Raw genomic sequence first — 12,959 nt, 5'->3', positions numbered from 1 at the left:
CAGACAGAGTGGCAGGCTAGAGGCAGAGGGAGAAGCAGGCTCCCTGCCGAGCAAGGAGCCCGATGTGGGACTCGATCCCAGGACGCTGGGATCATGACCTGAGCCGAAGGCAGCCACTTAACCAACTGAGCCACCCAGGCATCCCGAGCAACTGACTCTTGATTTCAGCTCAGGTCCTGATCTCACGGTCCTAAGATCAGGACCTGAGTCAGGCTCCGTGGGGAGTCTGCTTAAGCTTCTCTCTCCCCCTCTGACCTTTATGCCCCCCAACTCCCTTTCAAGTAAGTAAATCTTTAAAAAATATATATGAAAGTTAGAAGTTCAGAGTGCTGGTATGGACAGTTAGGGATTTTTTTTATATTACCCTTACTTATTTAACTTTTACAATTCAATAGGTTTTTGAATAGGTAGAACACTTACATGTTTTGTGAGTCGAAATCATATAAAAAGTTAGCCGCAGAGAATTACTGCTCCTATCTCTGCCTGCCCCTTCCAGCCCATTCCCTAATCTATCTCCATCTCCAAAGATTTATTAGTTTATCATATAGGCTTCAAGCGTTTATTTTCAAATACTAATATTTGTAAATTTTCCTTATCTTCTCCCCATTTCTTGCATGAAAGGAACTACACCAGATACCTTATTTTTTATCATGTAATATGTCCTAGAAAACTTTCCATGTTGGTACATAAACATCTTTCTCACTCTTTTATTTCCCCTTAAGCTAGTGTGGATGTAACGTAACTTAACATGTCCCCCATTCATGGACATGTGAGTTGCTCATTTGATGTGACAAATGTACCCCTTAATATCCCTATACCTATGTCAGTTTTAAACATGTGTGTAGGTATATCTGTCAGATAAATCATTAAATTGAGAATGTTAAAGTAGGAATGCTTCTGCAGTTTCGCACACATTGTAAGAATCCCCTCAGCGGGGGTTATGTCATTTTGCACTTCCATGTACAACACGTGACTTCCCACCACCCCACAGCTTAGCCAACACAACGTTCCATCAAAATTTTGAGTTTTGGGGCGCCTGGGTGGCTCATCGGTTAAGCACCTGCTTTAGGTTCAGGTCATGATCCCAGGACCTTGGGACAGAGCCCAACATCTGGCTCTGTGCTCAATGGGGAGTCTGCTTCTCCCTCTCCTTCTGCCACTACCCCCGTTTGTGTTCGCTCGCTCGCTCTCTCTCGCTCTCTCTCTCAAATAAATCAATACAATCTTAAAAAAAAAAAGACAAAACGCTCAGGAAACACAGACTAATTCAAAAAACTTTTAATAAATTGCAAATACAAGCAAGACAGAATAGCTGTGAGTACAGGGTAGGGGAGCACTGATCTGAGTCACGAAGCTCCTCGGAAGCGAAGCGACGGAGACCGGCTGCCCCTTAGGCCTCCGCAGGTTCATACAGCGGAGGACGCCTTAGATAACCGTTTCTTCCTTCAGCAGTGTCTCCTTTTGTATGGAGCTCAGGTCTCCTCCCAAACTCTCCAGATTCTCCAGGTGGGGGACGCCCTGGGTCTCCTCGATACTCCTCCGGGAACTGGGCAACCAATGGCAGCTAAGGTAGGCTGTTTCTTGGAAGAGGCAGATGGCACCTGGGTAACAGCGGAAGTCTGGGTCAGGTTAGGGAGTGACATCAGGAATGCCCTCCTCGAATGTGACCCCCTCTGGCCTGCATCCAACCTCCCTAGTTCTCCCCTCCAACAGAGAGTATTACAGAGACAGACGGAAAACAGAACGCATCACAAGGCAAGGCAGACGAACAGATGGGTAAACTCACAGAACCAGAGCCAGTGCTCAGGGTGTCTTAGAAACCAGCTAACTATTAATAGGTAAGAAAACAAGGTTTAGGAGAGGAAGGTCAGACACAAAACCCAGGCCTCTGGATGCCCCACTCAAGACTCCTAGCAAAGTAAAAGAAAGGAAAAAGAGAACTGATGTCATAAATGGAGATAGCTTGAGTGAATAATAAATGCTGTGTTAAGGTTAAGGCTAAGGGAAGGACATCTTCTATGTTCTATGTGACAGCAGATTACATACTCTCCCACTGAAAAAAAAAAAACCCAAAAACTTGATAGAAGATATTTCCTCAGAAACCTATTTGTAAATAGAGCATCAAACTGGCATCAGGGTAAGGCATTCTTAGGAAGAAAACTCTAGTGAAAACAGAAACCTAGAGAGTTTAAGCAAGCATACAATCAGCCTTCACCATAGGGACATACACTCAACCCAGGTGACCCTGAGTTTCCATTCTTTTGGGCATTTGGGACACAAAGTGAGAGGAAAAGCCCAGGGCCTGCTCAAGATGACCAGTCTAACAAGGGTCTGCCATATGGTGCTAGAACTTCAAAGTTACCTGTATTGACTGAGAATTCATAAACAGAGGCTAGCTGTTCTGTGGGTGTGCAACCAAATTCACAATACCTGTTGTGATCCTTGGCTAGTTGTACATACGAGCATCAAACAAGAGCAAATGCAAATCCCTTTTTGAAAAAAAAAAAAAACTTTAAATACAGGCTTCAACGAGCTTCTACAAAAAAAAAAAAAAAAAAAACTTCCAAGGAAAATGAATCTACAAACATACCAAGAAACAAGAGCCAGTAGAAATAGCAGCCAACAGACACAGACCTGCATATCATTCAGTTGTTAAACTTAAAAGACACAGAATCAGGGTGCCTGGGTGGCTCATTGGGTTAAGCCTCTGCCTTCAGCTCAGGTCATGATCTCGGGTCCTGGGATCAAGCCCTGCATCGGGCTCTGTGCTCAGCAGGGAGCCCGCTTCCCTCTCTCTCTCTCTGCCTGCCTCTCTGAATACTTATGACCTCTGTCAAATAAATAAATCTTAAAAAAATAAAATAAGACACAGAATGCAAAGTATGCTTAACGTGAGTAATAAAAAATATATTTAGAGAATAGATTAAAAGTATAAATAAGGAAAAACAGCATAAAACTCACACGAATTAAGGGAAAATATAATTCCAGTTATAAAAACAGATTGACTTGAAATAAAAATGTAATGAATCGGTAAAGAAGCCCACCAGACACAGCTGGAAAGTGAATGGATGAAACTGAAGATCTGTAGGAGTTATTCAGAGGCAGCCCAGAAAAAAAAAGAGATGGAAAGCATGAAAAGACAGAGAGAGGCAGACATAGGATAGAGCGACAAAGTCTAACAGATGTCTTCCTGGCGTTCCGCAAAGAAAAGAGAGAAGGAACGCACACAGAGATTTTAAAAAAAGAGAGAGAGAGAGAGATTAAGATGGTTGAGAAATTTTGAAAGACCTTACTCCTCAGACGCAGTTCACACTACAAGTCATGACACAATTAGCCACACCCTGTAAGGTACCAAAGAAAGTCTGAGAGAAAACAAAGATTGCTTCAAAAAAAGAATATTTTTAGAGTCAACAACAATGGAAGCGGCCAAATAAGAAAAAATAATAAAATAATATCTTGAATGCTTGGGGATACTGTCAACTTCAAAATGTAAGTTCAGCAAAACTAATTTTAATAAACAAAAATGAAAGGAAGAGGGGCGCCTGGGTGGCTCAGTGGGTTAAAGCCTCTGCCTTCGGCTCAGGTCATGATCCCAGGGTTCTAGGATCGAGCCCCGGATCAGGCTCTCTGCTCAGCAGGGAGCCAGCTTCCCTCTCCAGCTGCCTGCCTCTCTGCCTACTCGTGATCTCTCTCTCTGTCAAATAAATAAATAAAATCTTTTGAAAAATAAAATAAAATGTGAGTTAACTTTATTAATAACTGGATTTCTGGAAAGGTATGCTTTTGTAGCAGACCGTGTCTTTGTGGACCTTTCCACATGGCTTCGATTCTGTTTCTTGGCCTGAGAGATGCCAGCCATGTCTGTGCATTGTGTGGTCAAGTGAGGTCCATTGTTAGGCTGTCATTAAGCCACTTATAAAGACGGTTTAGAGGAGTTTTACAGGGGAAAAAATCAAAAGAAAAGTTTCCATCTATGTGTAAGCTCTGCCCCTCTGAAGCTGGCATCTGAATTGTCAGGGATGGTTCTTATCTCGTTAAGTTGGAAGCAATGAGAAAGGAAAACAGTGTGTCTTGGGGCATCTGGGTGACTCAGTGGGTTAAAGCCTCTGCTTTCAGCTCAGGTCATGAACCCAGAGTCCTGGGATCGAGCCCCAAATCGGGCTCTCTGCTTAGCAGGGAGCCTGCTTCCCCCTCTCTCTCTGCCTGCCTCCCTGCCAACTTGTGATCTCTGTCTGTCAAATAAATAAATAAATAAAAATCTAAAAAAAAGCCAAAAAACAAAAAACCAGGTCGTCTAAGTGAATGAGATTGAGAACTGCCTATAGGAAGTAGGCTCTATTGTACTTTTTTTTCCCAGTCTTTTAAAATTAATGTAATTTTCTCCATTTAAAAAATATACTTGGGTATCTTTATCATTTCCATTTCTTGAAAACAAATTCATTATTTTCAGCTATTGTTTTGATTTTTTTATTGTGGTAAGAATATTTAACATGAGATCTATCTACTTAATGAATCTGTAAGTGCACGGTACAGTATTGTTAACTATAGGTATTATGTTGTACAGCACATCTTTAGAACTTACTTATCTTGAATAACTGAGACATTATATTCATTGAACAACATCTCATTTTGCCCTGCTAGCCACTGGCAACTACCATCCTACTCTGCCTCTATGACCTTGACTATTTCGGTCATCTCATATTGTACAATCATGCAGTATTTCTCCTGTGACTAGCTTCAACTAGAACAATTCTAAATCAAAATTAAAATAATATAATCAATAAGCTTGATCTAATGTTTATAAGTGAAAAGTTCCATTCAACATCAAACATCAAAATGGACCTCCAGGGGTGCCTGGGTGGCTCAGTGGGTTAAAAGCCTCTGCCTTTGGCTCAGGTCGTGATCCCGGGGTCCTGGGATCGAGCCCCACATCAGGCTCTCCACTCAGCGGGGAGGCTGCTTCCCTCCCTCTCTCTGCCTGCCTCTCTGCCTACTTGTGATCTCTGTCTGTCAAATAAATAAAATCTTTAAATAAATAAAATAAAAATAAATAAATTTTAAAAAAAGAAAACAAACATAAAATATGAAAGTTCAAGAAAGCTAAATGCTGGACCTTTGTTAAGACTAAAAATGTGGTAAATCCAACACAAACCTGGCAATGAAAAAAGAAAAAATTAAGTATGAAAAATGAAGCACATAACTACAGATGCAGCACAAAATAAAATTAAAAAAGAAAATATTTCAAGTAACTTTATGTCGATAAATTTCAAAATTTATACAAAATGTATAAACCTATAGAAATATATAAATTACCAAAACTAACTCAAGAAGAAATGAAATATCTGAATGGTCCTATAGTCATTAAAAGAAACTGAACCATGAACTTAAAATTCTCTCACAGAGAAATACCATACTCCTTCTACAGACAAGCTTAGTTTATACAATTAAGTACTTAAGATGTTAAAAATGGGGGCGCCTGGGTGGCTCAGTGGGTTAAAGCCTCTGCCTTCAGCTCAGGTCATGATCCCAGGGTCCTGGGATTGAGCCCCACATCAGACTCTCTGCTTAGCCGGGAGCCTGCTTCCCTTCCTCTCTCTCTCCCTGCCTGCCTCTCTGCCTACTTGTGATCTCTCTCTGTCAAACAAATAAATAAAATTTTTAAAAGAAAAAAAATGTTAAAAATGAATGAAACTTAGAGTTCCTTGCATTAATATGGAGGTTATACTGCTGTATAAACACAGTATGATTATACAAAGTTTTAAAACAAGTAATACTAAGTCCTATAATTGTTAAGGACAAACGCGTGTACAGTAATAATGATTATCAGAAACTTCAGAATAATCGGTTTCTGAGGGGAGACAAGAGGACAAGATCACAAAGAGCCACATGGTTGGGAGGGGTGAAGACTTCAAAGATACTTAATATCCTACCATATTTCATCAATGTTACAAGCCCATTTTTTTCACGTTTCTGAAATGAGGATGTGCCTTACAGACTACAGCACCTTATAATTAATGATTCTTGGCATCCTTTTTTTCTTTCTCAGTGACATATAAATAAGAATGTAACTTACAAACCATGGACTCCATGAAAATATGGCTAATTCTTAAAACTATATGGTGGAAATGGGCATACAGTTTATTTTTAACCCACTGAGCTACCCAGGCACCCCAGCATAGTTTATTTTTAATTATCTACTTCACATATGACAAATATTTTTACATATTCATTCATTACATATACATATTCAATGTATAATAAAATCAAGTTAAAATAGATTACGTCATGGGTCAGGTTAGTATAGCAGGAAGATTAGGGAAAAGGAAAAAATCAGATAGGATGGAGGGCATAGATGGTGATGGTCTATAAAGATAAAACAGGGGGCGCCTGGGTGGCTCAGTGGGTTAAAGCCTCTGCCTTCGGCTCAGGTCATGATCCCAGGGTCCTGGGATTGAGTCCCACATCAGACTCTCTGCTCGGCAGGGAGCCTGCTTCCTCCCCTCTCTCTCTGCCTGCCTCTCGGCCTCCTTGTGGTCTCTCTCTGTCAAATAAATAAATTCTTTTCTAAAAAATAAACATAAATTTAAAAAGATAAGACAGTAAGGTGATGGTGAGGTGAGGAAGATCACAGATTCCAGGACAGAGATAGAGACAGGCGCAGAAACCTGTAGGAGTCAAGACAGAATAAGGTAGAATATGAAATCTGGAGGTTGGTTCTAAAGTCAAGGAAGACAAGGGTGAGAGAGAGGGCTGAGGCTCCGGAGCAGTGCTGTTCTGTAGAACTTTCTGCACTGATGGAAATTTCCACATCTGCCCCATTCAATCAATATGGCAGTTACTAGCACATTATGATGTTACCAAACACCTGAAGTGTGGTTACCATGAATGAGGAACTGAACTTCTACAAATTTCATTTTAATTAATTAAATAGCCACAAGTAGTTAGGGACTAGAGTTTCGGACAGCACCGCTCCAGAGCGTCCTTGGCTCCGGAATCCGGACAGAGGGCAGGGAGAGGGGCACCAGCCCCAGGACACTCACCAGCCACTATGAACAGAACGATGGCAAAGCCAAGGACGTAGTAAGGCCACTGCACGGAGAACTGGGGGGGGCTGGGCTTCATCCTCAGATTCTGGATCTCCAGGGCATGCAGCAACAAGGCCAGGAAGGCACAGACCCCTGCAGGGTCACAGGGAGGCACTCTTGCTCTCCTCCCGTGGTTCCCACCTTTGCTCTTAATCCGACAGAGGCACGTGGTCCACACGGGGGGGAGGGGGGGGCCTCCTGTGCGGAGGCTGTTTTCTCCAGCCCACACCTGAGCCCCATCAGAGCCCGTAACCTCTACCCCACACGCCTGTCTTTGCCTCCATCCCAACTCACTTCAGAGCCCATATGCCTCAGCTCTCAGGGGCCCCATAACCAGAAATCCCTTTCCCGGGTCCCCTCTGTGCCTGTGCTGTTGGCTGACTCCAGTTGGGGCCCCTGGGTGCGATGCTTTGGGTGCAACTCAACCTGATTCTCCCACTGTGAGCATTCCACCTTCTCCCTGTGATGGGAGTCTCCCGGGGCAGGGCCTTGGCCAGCCTTTTAAAGTCAAGGTTCCAGGGGCACCTGGGTGGCTCAGTGGGTTAAGCCGCTGCCTTCAGCTCAGGTCATGATCTCAGCGTTCTGGGATCGAGTCCCACATTGGGCTCTCTGCTCGGCAGGGAGCCTGCTTCCTTCTCTCTCTCTCTCTGCCTGCCTCTCTGCCTACTTGTAATCTCTCTCTGTCAAATAAATAAATAAAATCTTAAAAAAAAAAAAAAGAAGTCAAGGTTCCAAAGGGCAGAGATGGTGTCTTCCGTCCACTCATCCAAGAAACACTTGTATTTCACTCATATTCTATATTTCACTTCCACATTGTCATTCTGCACCAGATTCTATGACAGTGGCCAGGATAGAGATGATGGCCAAAAAAGAACCCCAGACTGATGACCCCAAGCCAACCCAGTAAGGGCTGTACTAGCTGTAGTGCAGGGGCCCAAGCGGCCCCCAGGGAGAGCGACTGCCCTCCTGGGGAGCAGGCAGCCTCAGAGAAGGCAGCAGGTAAGAGGGGCCCTAAAAATTCCCTCTCTCCTGACATCACGGACACCAACCATCTCCCTGCTTTGGGGTCCCCCCACCCTGACCCCTTCCCAAGGCCAAGGCGTGCCTGAGGACAAGGCCTGCCTGCCTCTTCCACACCTGTGAGGAAGCTGATGAAGGCTGACACCAGATTGTGCTTCCAGGTCCTGGGAAACAGTTGAGACGCAAAGGACACCAGGACGAAGGTGGTGAGGAAAGACAGGACAACCGCAGACAGCAGGAAAACGCGGCCGAGAATGATGTACACTGCGGGGGAGGGAAGCTGGGCTGCAGCTGGAAACCCTGACCCGTGACCGGGGACAGAGCCCCGCAGAGCCTGCAGAGAAGGCCCCCGGAACTCGCCACCCTCAGTCCCACAGTGTGGCCTGGGACCACGGCTCCAACCCCACCACTTGGCCTCCGAGAAGGCTCTGGTTCCAACATTTTGTTCCCCATGACGTGGAAGTGTATGGGGGGGGAAAAAATCTAGATGGACAAACGGTCTTTTCAATAAACAATAAAAATTATAAAAGTTGTGTGTGGAGGGCGCCTGGGTGGCTCAGAGGGTTAAGCCTCTGCCTTCGGCTCAGGTCGTGATCTTAGGGTCCTGGGATCAAGTCCCATATCGGGCTCTCTGCTCAGCAGGGAGCCTGCTTCCCCACCCCGCCTCTGCCTGCGGCTCTGCCTACTTGTGATCTCTCTCTCTCTCTGTCAAATAAATAAAATAAAATCTTTAAAAAAAAAAAAAGTGGTGTGTGTCAATGTGAAGAATTGTATCACTGAAATAAGCCCTTGGTAGAAAATCAGAACTTATGCGGTTAAGATGTTCTGAACTCTGGGGTGGGGGGTGGGGGGGTAATCCTTATTTATTTATCCCAGTTAACAGAAGTAATGAAATAGATCTAAAATGGCAGAACCAGGGTCTCGATGATCCCCTACTATTGGCATGACTCAGACACACATTAACACACGTCTGTACGCCCTCCTAAGCACGGAGAGATGGACAGCTAGGGGTGGGACAAAAAGACAAAGGTGTTGCTAAAGACCCAAATGTTCTAGAATCTACTCTGGGGTTAAACCAATGGTTCTCAATCGGGTGCAGTTTTATAGCCCCCACCAGGGATATCTGGCCATGCTAAGAGGTCATTTTAGTTGTTGCAACTGAGGGCATCCATCGAGTCGGAGGGGGTAAAGGTGCCATAAACTGTCCTGCGTGGAACAGGAGCGCCCCCACAACAGAGTATCCAGCTGAAGTGTCAGCAGCGCTGAGGCTGAGGAGCCCCAGATCGAAGAGCACACACAGCATGGCCCGTCTTCCCCAAAGAGGTTTCTCCTCTTCAGGAGAGAGTCCCTAAGGACCCTTCCCCAAAGAGGCTCACCCCTTTTCCAACACAGACATCCTCCTGACCTCCCTAAGTCCCTTGTAAAACGCAGCCTCAAGTGCATCCATGGTCCACTGGGCTCCTATCTGCCTGCTCTCCCTTGAGAATGTGGTACTCGGGCCTGAGCACCTTATCTGCCAGGTTGCCACCTGCAGTCGGACAGGTGTTCAGCACAGGCGACAAGTGGGAGCTGAAATCCAGCCTGGGTTCTCCTAACAAGGCTGTTCCCCAGCTGGGAGCTGTGCCCACCAAAAAGGGTCCCTTGTCGGAGAGCTAACAGCAGCCCTGGGAGGTGTCGGAGCCTCACATAGTAGGGCAAGACCCCTGCCCCTCCATCCTAGGTAAAGCCACTCCCACCCCAGAAATCAACTTCCTTGCAGACACATTTGCTCCTGACCCCGTGGTCGACTTGATACTATTAACTTTTTGCTAGCCACATACTTTCCTCTAACCTAGAGAGCAGAGACTCAGAAAATGTCCTTATGCACTTACTAAATTCTGTCCTCTCTGACTCCATCTGGTCCTCTGTCCCCCAAGTCCCCATGCTGGCCCCATCTCCCCCTGTCCTGTCCCTGCCTCCATCCCTCCTTACCTGATAAGGGTCGAGGCTTCCAGCACTTGATATGGAAGCAGTTCTCAAACAGGCCACTGAAAAACACCTCGTGGGACTCCTCGTTTACAAGCCGTACCCAGAAGGGAAAGATGGAGACCAGCAGTATGAGCAGGTAGCCCAGGGAGGTCAAGGCTGGGGCTATGGCCCACGTGAATCCCTTCATATCCTTGTTCTCTAAAGTCATCATCACCTGTTCAAGGGAAAAGTGAGGGCTTCTCATGCGGAACAGGGGAAGGAGATGACTCCTGCAGAAATATTAGCACATACGTGAGGCTCGGGAAATGTTGATTTCGTGGCCTGGATAAACTTGAAAACCTTACAGACCGCTTCAGCAGACCTAAAATATGCATGAAACGTTTTCTGCCACTGAGTCACTGGGGGGATCTTGGGCAAGTAGGGTCCCTTCTCTGAGCCCCAATTTCCACCTCAATAAATGATGTTGGACTAGGCCAGTCCCAAAGCCCCGCCAACCCTAAAGTTCTCACCGCTCGGTTCTGTTAACAATCACCCCACCTGCAAAGACCCCCTGCACTGTGCTCCACAGGCAGCTAACAGCCAATAGCTTTGGATTTCAGGATGACAATGGGGGTGGTCATTAGGCCGGGGTCTGAAGTGCAGAGAATGAGTGGGCTGCTCTCCCTGGTCCACACCCTGTGCAATCCCCCCAGGCACTGGGGCCTCTCCACGGTCCCCCCACCCCCACCCCCGCCCTGCAGCCGGGGCAGGGAGTGTCTCTGAGGCTGTGGGACCCGCAGAGTGGGGGGTGCGCTCATGCACACACACCCCCCAAAATCTGCTATTTATAAACACGTGAACACAGCTACTCCTCTCTGAGTGCTGTCAGACTCGTTTGGAAACAGCCTCCTGCGCTTTCCCCTCCTTCCTGTCACTAGCTTCTCTTCTTCCCACCTGAATAATCCTTCGCTCTGTCCAAAGCTCCCCTTAGATCTTCCTCCACCCCCCAGGCCACACCGCTCAGTCACCTCACTGCTGGGCCTCGGTTTCCTTGCTCTACAATGATGGAGTCAGGCAGTCCGGAGAGCAGTCCTAGCTCTACAGCCCTCTGGTCGGAGCCATCCTGACCCCTTGCTCCACGTGGGACCAAGTCCTCTAGACGCTGTCAGCAGATGGTCTGCACCCCGGCCCGTTCCCCTGCAACCTCAACTTGCCTGAAACAGGCTTTCGTGTTTTCCCTGCTTTGGTCACGCTCCATCACCACAGGACCCCTCCATCTCATCGGCCGTCCGCCCAGGAAGTCCCCAAGCCCCTACTCTTCCTGCCCCACGCACACAGGTCTCCCTCCCAAGCAGCTCCAGCGTCCGTGGGGTCCTTCCCTCCCTAGGGTGGGGTGGGAGGGCCCTCTGCCTCTCCCATAAAGCTCTGCTTGGCCCCATCCACGGCACCCAGCCCTCCCAGCCACCAGCCACCACCTGTCAATCCGTCCACACTTACCGGACGCCCCATGCCCAGCTTAGGCCAGAGGCAGCGATTCAGGGATGAAAAAAGGAACTTGCAGGCTCTTGGTAACTAGAGGGGAGAAAGACACAAAAAACAGGTCACTGGGTACAAAGCTTTCCTCCCCCCTACCTGGGTGACTTCAGGGCCAGATGTACCCCAGGGTGCCACCTCTTATCTGACCCCACCTCCAACCTGGCAGCTCTCCAGTGAGGAGGACCTTGCCAGCCTTCTGGAACAGCCCTTAGCACGGGGATTAGACCACTGCACCCCATCGACATGCAACTTGGGGGATGCACTGATCTCGGCCAGACTCAAAGGACCCTAGACATGTTAATACAACAGGGAATCTGTAGACCCCTTTGTACTGTTGAAACGGAGAACAGGAGAGAAAGACCCACCACTGTAGGTCAGCACAAGGACAAAGGACCAGAGGCCCACACGGCTGCCCCTCCCTCCCACTTCAGGCCTCAGGCCCAGAGTTCAGCTTGGTGACTTTCAAATCAGGAACCAATGAATTCTTCCTAATAGATAAGCTCATTTGCATGAGTGAGAAAGAGAGAGTGAATGGGGGTGGGTGGGTTACAGAATTGCTAAAACTTTTGATTTTGCCAAAAGCATGCAAAACAGGAACACTTGGGTGGCTCAGCAGGTTCAGCCTCCACCGGGGGCTGAGGTCCCGATCCCAGGGTCCTGGGATCCAGTCCTGCCTGGGGCACCTTGCTCAACAGGGAGCCTGCTTCTCCCTCTCCCTCTGCTGCTCCCCCTGCTTGTGGTCGCTTTCTCTCTCTCTCAAATAAATAAAATATTTAATTAAAAAAAAAAGGCATTCCAAACAAAACAAAAACAACTGTCAGTGACGCAACTATCACACTGTTTCAATTATTATTTTAAAAGGACCCAGGAGGGCGCCTGGGTGGCTCAGTGGGTTAAGCCACTGCCTTCGGCTCAGGTCATGATCTCAGGGTCCTGGAATCGAGTCCCGCATCAGGCTCTCTGCTCAGCGGGGAGCCTGCTTCCTCCTCTCTCTCTCTGCCTGCCTCTCTGCCTACTTGTGATCTCTGTCTCTGTCAAATAAATAAATAAATAAATCTTTTTTAAAAAATAAATAAATAAAAGGACCCAGGAAAGTAAAAGAGTTGCAGCTCGGTGGAGCCTGAACCAGCCCGGAGCCGCGGGCCTGGGGGAGCTTCCTCAATCGGGGTTCCCTCTGGGAGAGTCCCTGAGCCACCCTGCAGCAGCCTGGATGCAGCCCTGTTCCCTCCCGAGGCCCCGCGCAAACCCCGGGGTCAGCAGGGAGCTGTACTGGGAATGAAAGGGATGGACGAAAGAAAGTACATCTGGTCGGAACAGTGGGGGTACCTGTCAGGGCCACAGGAGCCTCAGCCCCTTTCCCACCAGTGATTC

General features: G+C 47.2%; 1 protein-coding gene across 3 annotated transcripts in view; it reads right to left on the bottom strand.

Annotated features, from left to right (window-relative positions):
• Window positions 1-1,263: 1,263 nt before the first annotated feature.
• The window catches only part of TMEM225B (transmembrane protein 225B), a 30,330-nt gene continuing 18,634 nt past the window's right edge, over window positions 1,264-12,959 (bottom strand). Inside the window, exons 5-10 of one of the 3 annotated variants that reach the window (XM_032326668.1) lie at window positions 11,550-11,624; window positions 10,077-10,287; window positions 8,223-8,369; window positions 7,041-7,178; window positions 2,431-2,489; window positions 1,264-1,601 (exon numbers count right to left, since the gene is read on the bottom strand). In XM_032326668.1, the coding sequence (XP_032182559.1) occupies window positions 1,473-1,601; window positions 2,431-2,489; window positions 7,041-7,178; window positions 8,223-8,369; window positions 10,077-10,287; window positions 11,550-11,624 (759 nt within the window). In that variant the 3' untranslated portion in view covers window positions 1,264-1,472. Of the gene's footprint in view, window positions 1,602-2,430; window positions 2,490-7,040; window positions 7,179-7,774; window positions 8,370-10,076; window positions 10,288-11,549; window positions 11,625-12,959 lie in introns of those variants that run through there. The other 2 variants (XM_032326669.1, XM_032326667.1) reach the window with 2 other exon arrangements.

This window comes from Mustela erminea, chromosome 20 (genome assembly GCF_009829155.1).
Source record: "Mustela erminea isolate mMusErm1 chromosome 20, mMusErm1.Pri, whole genome shotgun sequence".
Lineage (NCBI taxonomy): Eukaryota > Metazoa > Chordata > Mammalia > Carnivora > Mustelidae > Mustela > Mustela erminea.
Note: the sequence above shows the minus strand (reverse complement) of the source record. Positions and strands in the feature narration are given on the sequence as shown.